Source organism: Capricornis sumatraensis, chromosome 2, assembly GCF_032405125.1.
Source record: "Capricornis sumatraensis isolate serow.1 chromosome 2, serow.2, whole genome shotgun sequence".
NCBI classification, from domain to species: domain Eukaryota; kingdom Metazoa; phylum Chordata; class Mammalia; order Artiodactyla; family Bovidae; genus Capricornis; species Capricornis sumatraensis.
The window spans coordinates 732,855-748,337 of NC_091070.1; the positions used below are offsets into that span (position 1 = coordinate 732,855).

General features: G+C 44.0%; 1 protein-coding gene across 1 annotated transcript in view; it reads left to right on the forward strand.

Annotated features, from left to right (window-relative positions):
- The window catches only part of RPS6KA5 (ribosomal protein S6 kinase A5), a 181,832-nt gene that overhangs the window by 155,797 nt on the left and 10,552 nt on the right, over window positions 1-15,483 (forward strand). Inside the window, exons 9-14 of the mRNA XM_068966566.1 lie at window positions 3,788-3,949; window positions 6,030-6,155; window positions 6,546-6,679; window positions 7,330-7,423; window positions 10,806-10,976; window positions 14,370-14,561. Coding sequence (XP_068822667.1) covers window positions 3,788-3,949; window positions 6,030-6,155; window positions 6,546-6,679; window positions 7,330-7,423; window positions 10,806-10,976; window positions 14,370-14,561 — 879 coding nt within the window. The remainder of the gene's footprint in view (window positions 1-3,787; window positions 3,950-6,029; window positions 6,156-6,545; window positions 6,680-7,329; window positions 7,424-10,805; window positions 10,977-14,369; window positions 14,562-15,483) is intronic.

The following is a 15,483-nucleotide window of genomic DNA, read 5'->3' on the forward strand; positions in this document are numbered from 1 at the left end:
ACGAAAATAAATGAAAATATACCAAAACAAACTAAGTAAACTTTCATGCTTAATAGAGAAAAACATAGTAATTGAAAATAAGAATCTTATATGTGAGAAAAAGGACACATTTATTTCAGTTTTAGCCTTTTTAGAAAGTATTACTGTACTTCTTTCAGAGGTTCAGTAGCATAGTGAGAAATACATTTAGAATAAAATTCTCAATATGTACATTTCTTAGATTAAAAGGTTAACATTTGAACAAACTATTTCAGATATCTTGTTCAGAAATTTGGCTCAAAAATTAACAACAAACTGTGGAAAATTCTTAAAGAGATGGAAATACCAGACCACCTGACCTGCCTCCTGAGAAACCTGTATGCAGGTCAAGAGGCACAGATAGAACCAGACATAGAACAATGGACCTGTTCAAAATTTGGAAAGGAGTACGTCAAGACTGTGTATTGTCACACTTCTTGTTTAACTTCTGTGCAGAGTACATCAGGCGAAATGCTTGGCTGGGTAAAGCTCAAGCTGGAATCAAGATTGCCGGGAGAGATATCAATAACCTCAGAAATGCAGATGATACCACCTTATGACAGAAAGCAAAGAGGAACTAAAGATGAAGGTGAAAAAGGAGAGTGAAAAAACTGGCTTAAAAAATAAGATCATGGACTCTGGTCCCATCACTGCCTGGCAGATAGATGGGGAAACAATGGAAACAGTATTTTCTTGGGCTCCAAAATCACTGCAGATGGTGACTGCAGCCAGGAAATAAAAAGACGCTTGCTCCTTGGAAGAAAAGCTATGACTAACCTAGATAGCATATTAAAAAGCAGAGGTAGCGCTTTGCCAGGAAAGGTCTATCTAGTCAAAGCTATGGTTTTTCCAGTGGTCATGTATGGCTGTGAGAGCTGGACTATAAAGAAAGCTGAGTGCCAAAGAATTGATGCTTTTGAACTGTGGTGTTGGAGAAGACTTTTGGGAGTCCCTTGGACTGCAAGGAGATCCAACCAGTCCATCCTAAAGGAAATCAACTCTGAATATTCATTGGAAGGACTGATATTGAAGCTCCTATACTTTGGCCACCTGATGCGAAGAACTGACTCATTGGAAAAAACCCTGGTGCTGGGAAAGATTGCCATTTGGATGGCATCACCGACTCAATGGACCTGAATTTGAGCAAACTCCAGGAGACAGTGAAGGACAGGGAAGCCTTGTGCGCTGCAGTACCTGGGGTCGTGAAGAGTCAGACACAACTGAGCCACTGAACAACTCAAGCAAAATAGCCCAAGTCATATTTTCCGGGAATCTTTTCCTCCACAGTTCCCTGTACTTAAGAATATTTCAATATAGCTTTCATATTTGAGCAATTTTCTATTGCTTAGAGTAGTAATTTTAGGTTATTTGATTGCCTTGACTTTGTAAATGACAGGGACACTTCTGCTGCTGCTGCTGAGTCGCTTCAGTCATGTCCGACTCTGTGTGACCCCACAGACAGCCCACCAGGCTCCCCCATCCCTGGGATTCTCCAGGCAAGAACACTGGAGTGGGTTGCCATTTCCTTCTCCAGTGCATGAAAGTGAAAAGTGAAAGTGAAGTCGCTCAGTCGTGTCTGACCCTTAGCAACCCCACGGACTGCAGCCTGCCAGGCTCCTCTGTCCATGGGAGTTGCCAGGCAAGAGTACTGGAGTGGGGTGCCATTGCCTTCTCCAAGGGACACTTCAGGAAAGACCAAAATTCTACTTGCAAAGGCCCAAATGGAGTGGAGGTGGAGAGGATTGTAATAGCATTCAACTTTCTACATAATAAATGTTGTCCTGCTAAGAACAGATGTCTTTAAGTTACCCCTTTACTCGAGAAGCTCCTCTTAATCCACGTGCAGTAGCCAAGCGCAGACCATGTGCTCGTAATGGAGAGCATTGCAGCCGCAGGGAGCGGGGAGCACGAGCTGCAAGCCAAGAGGCGGCCCTTCCGCCAGCAGATGTCTCGGTGAGAGGGTCCTTCTGCTTCCCAGGCTCCAGCTTCCATCTGGATCAAATGAAGAGGATGAGCTGAATGACCTTTGAAACCCCTTCCAGCTGGGAAGTTTGAAGATCTGTAATTTAGTGATTGTGCCTCCATCGCCTCCACAAGAGGGCACAATAAAAACATTTTATGTTGACTTTACTTCCTGAATGTCATCACGAAGAGCAAGTTCCATGTTTTACTGTCCCCGAGATCAGCATGCAGCTTACAGTGGGCAGGATTTTGCTATTCTAGTTGGTCATGCCTTTTCTGTCTAATGGTGTGTAAAGTAAGGGCGTATCTTACTGTCAAGGATGACATCTTAGATTCTAGGAGAAATCCATTGATATTATATGTCTGTAATACAAATCCATTGAGACTATATATATACACTGTGGATTCAGCTCAATAAGTATTATATATTATATATGTAATACAAATCCATTGATACTATATATATATATACTGTGGGATTCAGTTCAGTATTATATATTATATATCTGTAATACAAATCCATTGAGACTATATATATATACTATATATATATATATACTGTGGGATTCAGTTCAGTATCATATATTATATATTTGTAATACAAATCCATTGATATATATATATATACTATATATATACACTGTGGGATTCAGTTCAGTAAGTATTATATATTATATATTTGTAATACAAATCCATTGATACTATATATATATACTGTATATACTGTGGGATTCAGTTCAGTAAGTATTATACATTATATATCTGTAATACAAATCCATTGATACTTTATATATACACTGTGGGATTCAGCTCAGTAAGTATTATATATTATATATTTGTAATACAAATCCATTGAGACTATATATATATATATCTACACTGTGGGATTCAGTTCAGTATTATATATTATATATCTGTAATACAAATCCAGTGATACTATATATCTCTCTATATATACTGTGGGACTCAGCTCAGCAAGTTTTATCAGAGACTGTTTTACGTGACAGAACAACAACAAAGACGAGCAGAGGGTGGGGTTTGGATCATGTAAGAGAGCAGTTTATCAGACAGTTGGTGACTGACATGGGTGGGAAGGAGGCCTGGATTATGCCCTGAGGCCGTGTTGAAGCCCCTGAATACAGTTGAATGGGAAAAGAAGGGTTACATCAGTCAGACTTACAGACAGGAACCAATGTGTGGATTAGAGTTTCTTTTCTGATCTGTCTAGATGGCCAGGAGGAAAGCTAGTTAACACTGCCTCTTGAAAATAGGGCTGTGCCTCTAGAGTTAATAGTCACATCCATTTTAAAGCCCTTTATTACAGGCTAGGTTTTGTTTTGGTTTGGTTTGGCTTAAATGCCTTTCTCCGGGCACATGACAATAACTCTTGATGTCCCCAGGGTGAACTGGGGTGTCCTGGTGCCCCCTAGTGGCCAGGACGAGACCCCCACGGCAGTGGGATGGAAAGCCGTATCACCTTCCAGTCCCGGCATCAGCTGGAGCTGTAAACTGCAGTCAAAAAGCAACTGAGCTAGTCAGCACCGTAACTGAATCAGTCAGCCTTGAGACATCCAAATGTTTTATAACGATAATATAAAAATTTCCACAAACTGATCACATGTATGAAACCACCCCCCAAAAAAAAACATGCTCCTGTTTGTAAAGAAGAAATTGTTTTTAATTGTTGGTTGGAAATATGTGCTTTACTCTCTATTGCTCCATGAAAATTACCTACCTTTGTTATTTTTCAAAAATGTATTTCAACTTTGTTGATTTCTACTTTGTACCAATTTTCTTTCTGTTTTAGAAAATAAACTGGGATGATTTAGCTGCCAAAAAAGTGCCCGCACCTTTTAAGCCAGTCATCCGAGATGAATTAGATGTGAGTAACTTTGCAGAAGAATTCACAGAAATGGACCCCACCTACTCTCCTGCAGCTCTGCCCCAGAGCTCCGAGAGGCTGTTCCAGGTAATCACGAAGGGCGCACCATGCTGCTTGGCCACAGGTGCTTTCAAAGAAAAGATTGATGTTCTCATATGAAATCTTTTTGGCCTTGAAAAACAGGACTCTGATTTCCGTAAAGTGATTAAATGCAGAGATATGGCAGATTGTTAACTGGAGCTTGTGGTTTGTGAAATAGCAGGCGTCATCTCTGTGTGTCATCTTTTAAGAGCTCTCTTTACATGTCTGATTAGTTTTGGCTGCGCTGCACAGCACGTGGGATCTTAGTTCCCACACCCCCTGCACTGGAGTCTTAACTGGACCACTGAGGAAATCTTCTGTGTGTTTATTTTTTATGTAAATAACTGTTAGACTTAACACCTGAAGTTTTATTTCTGTTCAGGCTCTTTTGTAGAAAATGCAGTACTTTACCTCTGTTCAAAGTATTCTTAATATTGTGTAAACAGTGTTGTCTGATGTTTTTATCTTCAGTGAATAATCTGAACTGTTTCCCAACTCTTGAAAAAGATTTAGAAAGGATTTTACACTCAGGAAAGCATCTTTACTCAGACTTAAGATAAAATATTCCTACTATTAAATGCACTGTAGCTTCATTTCTCTGACCCCCAGAAACACCCCAGTAAGTAAGGTTTACCTGTCTCTGGACATAGGCTTGCCCTTGGCTGGGCGCATAGCAGGTGGAAGGAATGTTTCTTGAGGGTTCTCGTTTGAACAGATTATCATCCATCATTATATAGATGGTCCCCAGTTCACAGTGGTTCAGCTGAGGATTTTTTGACTTCATGGTGGTGCAAAAGTGACCCACATTTGATACAAAGCGCACTTTGAAGTTTGCTCTTTTCTGGAATGTGGGTGCGCAGTGGGATCTGTTCTTAGTGCTGGGGGCTGTGGTGAGCCCTCGTTCCCAGGTGGCCACACGGTCCTGCAGCGACCAGCCAGTGCAGCAAGCGTCCAGTGACACGGCGCCCTGTGAGCAGCGAGCGTCCAGTGACACGGCGCCCTGTGAGCCGCGAGTGTGGCCAGTGACACGGCGCCCTGTGAGCAGCGAGTGTGGCCAGTGACACGGCACCCTGTGAGCAGCCAGCGTCCAGTGACACAGCACCCTGTGAGCAGCCAGCGTCCAGTGACATGGCGCCCTGTGAGCGGCCAGTGCAGCTGCTCCGGACACACAGCCTTGTGTTTCACACTCAGCGCAGCAGTCAGTAGCTGACATGATCAGGCAGCACTTACTGCAAAGCAGACTCTGTGTTCGACGATTTTACCCAACTGGGTTCCGTGAGTGTTCTGAGCACCGCTAAAGTAGGCCAGCCTAAGCTGTGACGTTAGGTGGGTTAGGTGTGTCAAATGCATTTTCAACTTGTTCTAATTTCAATGTATGGCGAGTTTATCAGGACAGAATCCCCGTGTGAGGCATGGAGGATCTGAGCCACTTTCGGTTCAGCACATCATTCTGCCGTTTGATTTTATTGCTTTTCAATTTCACTGGTGGCTCAGCAGGTAAAGAATCCGCCTGCAGTCCAGGAGATACAGGAGATGACACGAGGAGAGGGTTCGATCCCTGGGTCAGGAGGGTCCGCTGGAGAAGGAATGGCAGCCCACCCCAGTATTCCTGCCTGGAGAATTCCATGGACAGGGGAGCCAGTTGCTGACTTAGAAGCTGACTGGAATGAAACTTGCTGTTTTGCTAGTTTGAAAACCAGTAGCATTTCAGTCACATTTAGTTCCTTAACTATACCTTTTTTGAGAAATTGGTTGTTTAGAAGCAAATTTTTATCAGCAGTGCAAAAGAATTATAGCTATAGGGAAGTATTTTTCTGCCTTTCATTTTGAATCGGTTGAGTTCTGCCAGAAGATGGCATTATCGCCTTCTGAAAAGCATTATTCTCTTGATTTGAAATGACCTTGTGTTTTGGATTGCAAATAAAGTAAAACTAGGTTTGTCTTAACAAAAATCTGAACATTTTCCACTGGCCCTGCCCCATGGCGTGTGGGGCCTTGGTTCCTCAGCCAGTGGTGGAACCCACGGCCTTGGCCCTGAAAGCGTCGAGTCAGAGGAGAGAAATGACTGCTTCCTTTTCTTTTTAAGGGCTATTCCTTCGTCGCCCCTTCCATCCTCTTCAAGCGTAACGCGGCCGTCGTGGACCCGCTCCAGTTCCACGTGGGGGTGGACCGCCCCGGGGCGACGCACGTCGCGAGGAGCGCGATGCTGAAGGTACGGCCGCGCGGTGGTCGCCTGAGCGCTCGCGGTTTAAATGCCAGCGCTCGGCGCCGTTCTCAAGTCCCGTGAATCTGGAATAGACTTTCCATTTGACTCAAACCTAATTTTAAAAAGTGAATAAATGGAAATAGCGATATTTGCCCCAGAAAATTACCAACGTCCATTTGAAGGAGCAGGGAGCTCCTGTTTTACAGCAGTAGAAAATGGTGCGTTTAAATAAGTGATAGAGATGCTAGAAACGAGCTAATGATGGATTTTTTAAAGATTATGAATGTAGTCCAGCCCTGCTTACTGCATTTATAACGTTCTGTTACTCAGCAGTTCTATCTGTCCCTGTGTATGACTGACATTTTCTTAAGTTAAATGGTGTTGGTTTCTCCCCAGGACTCTCCATTCTACCAACACTACGACCTAGATCTGGAGGACACACCGCTGGGAGAAGGGAGCTTCTCAATCTGTCGGAAGTGCATACACAGGGAGAGCAGCCAGGCATTCGCAGTCAAAATAATCAGCAGAAGGTGCGCCCTTTTCTCATAAGCTCGTCCAGTCGGTGGATTCTCTAAGATCTTCATTGAAAAGGAAAGTAACAGCATGTTCTAAGCTTTTTAGCCAGGGTTTTAGCCGTTGAGCTCATCAGTCGATCCACTGTACTTCCAGCTCTGAGACAGTAACCCACTTTAGACAGAAATCATAGTGCGATCTGCTTTTGAGGTTATTGGGAGAAGCCTTTCCGGCGGCGGTGTTATTTAAGCAGACTTGCTTAGTGAGTTCAGCAGCTGTTGCCAGTCCTATTAGGTGTTATATTTGAAATATTTCTTCTGAAATTATTACTATTTACCAATCCACAAGTAGCTTTGAGAACTAGTTGTTTTGGTGACTGTTACCTCCATGATGGTCTATTCTTATGACCAAATTGTCAGGCACATAGGGCATCCATTTCTTCATATGATTAAGCACTTTCCTGACTCGGAAATAATCGTTTTTCTCAAGAATAATGCTTCACTTGTTCTGGTGGGTGTATGAGTCACTGCTTTCATGAAAGCCTCCTTCTGATACTTTGACACTCACATTGTGAATATGCTGTAAGTAAAAACAAAATTAGGGCTGGGGCTGTGCTCCCAACAGCTTGGTGAAGAAGAGTGTGGACACTGACCGCTTCATATTTCAGGATGGAAGCCAGCACTCAGAGAGAGGTGACAGCGCTGCGACTCTGCGAAGGACACCCCAATATCGTGAGATTGCACGAGGTTTTCCATGACCAGGTAGCCCGCTTTTTCTGTGTGCTCTGCGCCCGAATTCGCAGGCAGCGCCGCCTTTTCGCCGCTTTCTCAGTGCTTCTGGCACAGAGCCAGGGATGTGGGCCGCGGCGCAGCCGCTCGAGAGGTGAAGACCCCTCTGCACACACTCACCACTCAGCAGTCAGCGCCGCCTCCGCTTCTCTCAGTCGTGGCCGTGCAGGGCGTGGGCAAGGGCAAGCCCCGCCCCCTGCGCTCCCTGTGGTCCGGCTGCCGCCCCTCCAGCTCGTCCCTGCGGCCTCTCAGCTCAAGTTATACTCGCCTTCAGCCTGATGCTGTGAGTCTGAGAGTGGAGCTGAGCCTGAAGCCTCGTTGTTGTTGTTTTTGTTTAGTTGCTAAGTTGTGTCTGACTCTTTTGTGACCCCGTGGACTGTAGCCTCTCTGTCCATGGAATTCCCCAGGCACGAATACTGGAGTGGGTAGCCATGCTCTTCTCAGGGGATCTTCCTGACACCGGGATCAAACCCGGGTCTCCTGCATTGGCAGGCGGTTCTTGACACTGAGCCGGCGGGGAAGCCTCATTAGTGCAAGGCAAAGAGCAGACAGGAACAGGAGAGCACGGATGCGCCCCTCCCTCCTCTCATTCGAGGGGCTCACACTCCCCGCCGCTCTCCCCTCGCCAGTCCCGCTTTCCGTCAGGACCCTCACTCAGGGCTGTCACTTTGGACACGGGAGGGACGCTGCTGTGCCAGGTCCATGCCCCCTCCCCCTCTGCAAACATCACTCCAATACAGTCGTCTCTCCTCTGGGACTGGGCAGGGTGGCCCAGTTGCACGCAGGACGGCATGCCAGGCAGCAGAGCCAAAACCAGCCCTGGGTGTGGTTGGCCCCGACTTTGCCAGTGAAGAAATTGAGGTTCAGAAGGGTCAGGAGGGTTTTCCCACAGTGGGGGAAAAAAAGAATCTTGAGACTTATCCAGCCAAAGTCACATAGCAAGTCAGTGAAAATCCCGCTGGAGAGCCGGTCTCTGGTTCCGGGCTCCCTCCAGTGAGCTGCTCGGACATGCACGCCGGCGGGAAGCCGTGGCCCAGCCCTCTGCCACACGGAACTCCCCGGAGCGCCGAGGGCCCGCAGGACCCACGGCAGAGAGCCGGGTGGCGGAGGAGCAGCGTCGCCGCGATGGCTGCTGCCTGTTGCCGTGTGCCCTGCCTGGCCCAGGCACTGTAGCTCTCATTCTGAGCGCGTCGTCTTACTCAGTCCTTACTGTGACTCTGAAGTGGGAAAAGCAAAACTCACAGAAGGTAGGTAATCGGGTTTCCCCGTCTCTGAGTGGTATTTCTGGGATCTGAACTGACACAGTCCAGCTTCAAAGCAAGCGTTTGATTGCTGTGTCCCCTGCCTCAGGGGAGGCGGATGCACTGACTGGTTTTCCTGTCGCGTGAGTGAGCACCCAAAAAATGACACTGTCTGCTTGCTGCCTGGTGCTTCTAATCAGAAAAGGAAGACCTCTGAAACAAGGAGTGGGGGAACTGGTCTCCCCTGCTCCTTCGCAGCCTCCCCTCTGGAGGTGAGTCCCTGTGCCCTAGGAGTGCTTAGGAGGAGACCGGACGGCTTCCTGTTGGAGACGATTCGCACGTCCGGAGAGGGCTTTGGTGGATGACCTTGACACGCCCCTCCATGGTTGCAGCTGTGCTCTGGGCTACTCCCCCACCCCCCACCCCCCCCCCCCCCGCAAGACTTTGGATCCCTGGCCCTCAGGCCACCATCACATCCCGGGAATTACACCCCTAGTATTTATGTGACGAATTAACTTTATCATCTGCTGCTGTTATATTCAAGAGTTACTAGAATAGACACCATCGCATGGGGAACTCTCCTGGCGTGCAGTGGTTGGGACCCCACCTTCCAGTGGTTCGGTCTCTGGTTGGGGCGCTAAGATCCCACTGCTCAGAGCAGCTGGGCCCGCGTGCTGCCGCGAGAGAGGCCTCCGCACCCAGGCGGACGCCGCCGCGTGCCGTGCTCTGCACGCCAGCATAGGTGCGCGTTGCTCTCGGGCGCGGCCGCTGTTCTTGGGCTGCTGCTTCCCCGTAATGGTGACGCGGTTGCCTACCTCAGGCCACATCCAGCAGTCTGCTTTCCATCTCAAGATCCTTAATCACATCTGAGAAATCCCTTCGTCATGCAAGGTAGCGTCTTTAGGTTCTGGGGGTTAGGATGTAGATATCTTCGAAGGCTACCATAGACACGTTTTCCACCATTATCTACATTTTTATTGGTAAGGGTGCTAAAGTTCATGGGGGTAAAGTAACATCCACTGGGTCGTAAGTAAGTCGCAGAAATGGCGTCCGGATGCAGGCTCGACTCTGAAGCCTGTCTCTTGAATCACTCTAGCTACTGCCTCTCGTCTGTTGGAAGCTTGCTGGCACACACTTGTAGCATTTAGCTTTGACCTAATTTGGCTGATGTAGAAATTCAAGTTAGCAGGTCTCTAGTAGCCTGGGAGCAATTCTCTTTTTTTTAAAAAGGGTTATTCACCTTCTAGAATATGCCCATTGTGTGCAGGATAATGTATTTATAACCATCTGTTTTATGACGCAGTTTTTCCAGACTTTGCTAATTCAAAGGGAAGCTTGCTTTTTGTTTGTTGAGTGACATGGGTGTGATAAGGCATAGTATTTGAATCTGATTATTGATAACTTTTTTAAACCATTTGTGTTCATTGGAGAGCAGATATAATTCCTTTGTTTTTCAATAGCTTCTATGTTATTTTCTTTATGGGAATATATGCAAAATATAATAAGTATGTAACTTTTGATACTATTTAATTAAGATAATGCCTTTGGGATCAAAAGCAATTTTGTCTTTAAAAAGCCCATAGTGAGTTATGGGTGTTTGCTGTGGGAATTAACAAGAACCTGAAACTAATCTGTTGAGCCCTAAGAGAAGATTTAGAGTGACATCATCCAATAATGCCTTTTTTCAAAAGGTAAATTTGCCGTTAAATGTGGGTGTCAGGCCTCTGTGGGCAGCATGTTCCATCAGTAATCGTCTATATTATTTAAAGCGGCCAGTTTCACATAATTATCAGTACGAGGTCACACTTTAAAAAGAAACATATGTAAACTCGATAGAGGGTTGGAATGCAGTTCAGCTGAAAGAATTCATCAAGGAAAGGAGACGTAAGGATTTCACTGCAGTGCTTGAAACTTTCCATTACCGAAATAGAACTCTAAAAAAGACACATTATCCTTCAGCTCTTTCCTCTAAAATGCAAGGATCACCACTGATTATTTTATCAAGGGACTATTTAAATTTATCGGGTACAGTTCATAGTCAAATGTTTTATGCGTTGATCAGCCTCTCCTCTTCTTCAATAAGGCCCTCCGCGTTGCTGTTGTTTCTTTTCTAGCTTCACACATTCCTAGTGATGGAACTTCTTAACGGGGGAGAGCTGTTTGAACGCATTAAGAGAAAGAAACATTTCAGTGAGACAGAAGCCAGCTACATCATGCGGAAGCTGGTTTCAGCTGTAAGCCACATGCATGACGTCGGAGTGGTCCACAGAGATCTGAAGCCCGAGGTATAAAATAATTTGTCTCAGTCTAGCATCATTATTAAATGTCCCCTAGACACGTGTGGGCTTTTTTTTGAGGGGGGGTTGGTTTTTTATTTTCAGGGCTTTTTTTTCTAAATAGATACTTGCAAATACCATGTTTCTTGGATTTTTTTCCTTATCTATTTCAGTCTAAAATAAATCTGTCTTTTCTTTTTTTGCCAGCTGATCATCTCGAGGTTATATTTGTAAGTGTGAGAGCCTTTTATGGAAGAAATACTTTATGCAACAGTTGTGGACTAAAAATAGCAATGGAAATTTTTGTAGCAGAAAATAATATCCCTCCTATATGTATACCATTTTAGAGGGATTTTTTTTTAATGGTGTATTTTGAAAGCTTATCTTTCACTTTCATAATCAAATTGATTAGCTCATGAATAGGAACATATATAATCCTGTTTGGAATATGTAAAGCATTGTCTTGGTTTAATTAGTTATGTGATCTTTACATGTGCTTTCCTCTGCTCATGTACTGCAGTATTTATAGAACTGTAGAGCAGTGCAGAAGTAGCAGCTTTTCATATATTTTTTCCTTTCTAAAGGTTAAGAAGGTTCTAACTCTAGAATAATCCCTTTTTAGTATCAGAAATATGAAAATTCTTCCCTTTTAGAAAATCATCAAAATAATAATGCAAATTTAAAAACCCAGTACTTTATAAAAGGATAACAATGGATCATCCTTTACCATAGGCAAAATTACATACATTTACTCTCTAAAATAGAATTTCAGTTTTAATTGCTATGTGAGTGTAATGCATTTTCAAGTATATTTAACATAAAATTTAGTGTTTATTTTTGTGTTAGACTACAAAAAAAAAAATCTCTCAAAAAGCACCATTTATGCCTTTTGGTCAAGTACCTTAGGTTACTGGTAGGAAGAGGATGTTTTGAAAATGGAATTCTCTGTCTTTGGACATAACTGACTGATTCCTAAAGGAGTTAAACGTCTGTGTACTTTCTATTATTGTTATTCCCATTACTCGTGATTAATCAAAAGCGCATTGTGTTTTATGAGCTGGCAGCTCTGATAGCTGCCCCTCTGCTTTCCGCATCACAGTTCTCACTCTCCCACGCAACGCCCGCTGAAAGTATGGCGCTCCGCACATTGGAGAGTAGCTGTCTATTTTTAAATGTGAACACATACCACTTAAATGCTTTTTTTGATAGACAAGGAACAAGCATGTAATTTTTTTAATTGAAAAGATCTGTTCCATGACTGTCTAGAATTCATTTTCACATGTTTTATTCTTTGATAACTGGCCATCTGTCCCTTCATGGGTCTCAAATGATGCAACTGTCCTCTCCAACAGAATTTAAATTTGTGTTCCGAGTTTACTGGTTAAAAAAACACTCACATAGCTTTGTTCTTATCTGTTAAAAAGATTTTGATTCAAGTAGGCATTTGAAAAGAACTGTCTCGTTATGTGGGACATCCTGCTACTGTGACAGTCCTAAGCCCGCGTGTTCTGGAGACAGGGATGCGCCCTGGCACTAGCGCTCCCATTGTGGGTGGCTTTCGCTTTGACTTTTAAGTGGCTGATTATATTATTTTCAAGCTAAAAGTTTAATCCCTTTCACCCTGACAGCATTTTAAGATCTGTTTATGTCTCTTTTGATAGATATTTATGTGGTATTCATATTCTACACAGGCAAGATAATTTCTAGGTGGTGAGAATCAAATAAATTTAGAAGCTGGCTGACATTCTTTAGTAGGCTGCTTTGTATTTTTCAAGCTGATGCCCATGTTCTTGCAAGATTGAGAAATTTTATCGAATTAGTTCCTGGCACAGCTTGAGACAAGGATGTAAGTGGTTTGAGTGGTGACTTCCTGCCACTCCTGACCATGTGCGCCCAGCTCCACTTTGAGAATTGGGAGAGGAGTGAAGAGGGGAATGCCACACCTCCTCCGTTTCAAGATCTGGGAACAAGGCAGTCCTTAGGCGGTCCTGGTATAGGAGACACTGAAGTCCTTTCCAGAGACTTGCAGGCTCAGTGGGGACAGGCTGGCTGTGCTGCAGCCCAGTGCCTCCTGCCACAGGGGAGCCCAGGGCCGTCTTCCAGGCCCTCTCCAGGTTCTCCTGCCTGAACTCCAGCATGACTGCAGCCGTGGCGAGGCCTTCCATTGAATTACACTCACATTTAAATTCCATCAGAAATTCAGGGTTAAGCATTTAGTATGATAGAAAATTTAAGAAACCCTTTCAGCTAATTTTTTTTAGCTGAAAAAATTCATTCATTTTTAACTTTTGAAAGGGGGCCTAGAAGATTTTTCTTATTTATATCAGTAAAGCCTTCTATGATATATTTTCTTTCACTTTGAATAATATTAAAAGCAAATGATGTTCTAGAGCTGGGGGAATAATTTAATGATCAAAAAGGCATACTAGATTTTGTTAGGATGGCTAAAGACAGTATAATCAGCTTCATTTACCATGGGTACTAGTTTGATGTATTAATGAAAATGATGATTTGCACACCAGTACAGTTAGATTGTTTAAACAAGTGATAAATACGAGAGTAATCAGGGACTACTCCGGCAGCCCAGTGCCTAAGAGGGGGCCTCCCAGTGCAGGCGCACGGGTTCGATCCCTGTTGAGGAACTAAGATCTTGCAGGCTGCATGGTGCAGATAAAAACAAAGCAAAGAATCAGTAAAACCTTACGATTGAGAAGGCTTGGAAAATGATCCAAAATAATATTTTCTGGGTAATAGAGGGATAATCTCCATAAGCATTAAAAAATGTTCAAGTATTAACTGTTTTGGAAAAAATATTTCTGAAATGCATGGCTCCACCATACATTCTTTAATAGGTTTTACTAAATACTGTTAACTGTTTTGCTAGATATTATATAACTATTTCATTTGACTTCATTCAACAGACAAATATTTACCAAACCACCTGCTACATGAGAAAGTCATGAGTAAGATAGATGCAAGTGTTGGCCTCGTGGGATTGTGGTCTAAGAGGTTGAACTAATGGTGCAGAGCTGACAAATGTCAGAAAAGAACAGTAAACGCTAGAAGGAAACACAGTAGTGCCCACCTTCAGTTTGGTGACATCTCTAAAGTAGGGTTAGAGGCCTGAGAGCCGGGCTGGAAGGGAGGTTGGTGGGAGGCGTAGAAGACAGACACAGCAAAAGACGAAGAAGGCGCGTGACCCCATCGGGAGTGTCTCTTGCGCCCTTGTCAACTCGAGGTGGTCCCGAAAGCTGGAGCAGAGAGCAGCGGATGCTGGGGTCCCGCTCGCAGCCTCCGCGTCAGACCTCTGTGTCTGAGTCCAGTGTAAATGTTGGTAGATAACCTTGCAAAATGCCTCTCCAGGGCCCCTGACATTTTAATGAGAAACTTTGTGTCTTGCAGAATTTACTGTTCACTGATGAAAATGACAATTTGGAAATTAAAGTCATTGATTTCGGGTTTGCACGCTTGAAGCCCCCTGATAATCAGCCTCTGAAGACGCCCTGTTTCACTCTTCACTATGCTGCCCCAGAGCTCTTGAATCACAGCGGCTATGATGAGTCCTGTGACCTCTGGAGCTTGGGTGTCATTTTGGTGAGTTCGTATCAGCCACGCCGGCCAGCCCAGTCCGCTCTCTGTCCTCTGCGTCTCTCCGTTTGCTGTCTTCTTTTTTTCTGGAATATAACTGCTCTGCAGCGTCATGCTAGTTCCCGCCATACAGTGAGGTGGATCAGCTACATGTGCGCACACGTCACCCCTCCCTCTCACACCCCCATCCCACCCTCTAGGCTTTTCTCAAATTCATGAAAAAAATGGCAAATTGGTTTCTTTTCTGTACAAACGGTAAAAGGCCCGACTGAAGACTATTTCCCTTTCTTAAAGTTTATAGTGGAGAAAATGTAGGAATTTTTATTTTGGTTTATTAGTAATATTTAAGGCAACTGTGTTTTATGTGAATTACAGTTATATATATGTATTTTTAAAGAAGCAATAGTCTCCTCATAAGCTCTGCATATTGATACAATATGAAACTAGCAAACTGACTCATTAATGAAAAAATATTTAAAAGTATATTCATTCTCTGAGATTTTCAACCTAGAAAGCAATTGAGGGATATCACTTAGGATAAATTAACAAATTAATAAATAAAATTTAAAATATTTATAGTAACTTATAGTAATCATGGTAAGCATGCTTTTCACGAAATCTCCTTGGCAGCCAGGATCAGAAACAGAACATGAGCTAGGAAAATCTCAGCATGGTTTTTTTTCTCTCAAAGTAGCTTGTTTTTTTTTCTGCATACAATTTGTAATGCATAATCATAGGGAGAAGTTTTCAGACAACAGAGAAAGATACAGGGAACGAGGTGGAATCGCTGGTGGTCCCCTGGTCCAGGGATGGTGTTGCCTAAGCTCTTCCCCTCCACCCACCCCGCCCCCATATCATGTGTACTGCGTATCTTTCTGCACGGTCTCCTATGTGTTTGTATCTATATTCAGGTTTTTTAAACAGATGA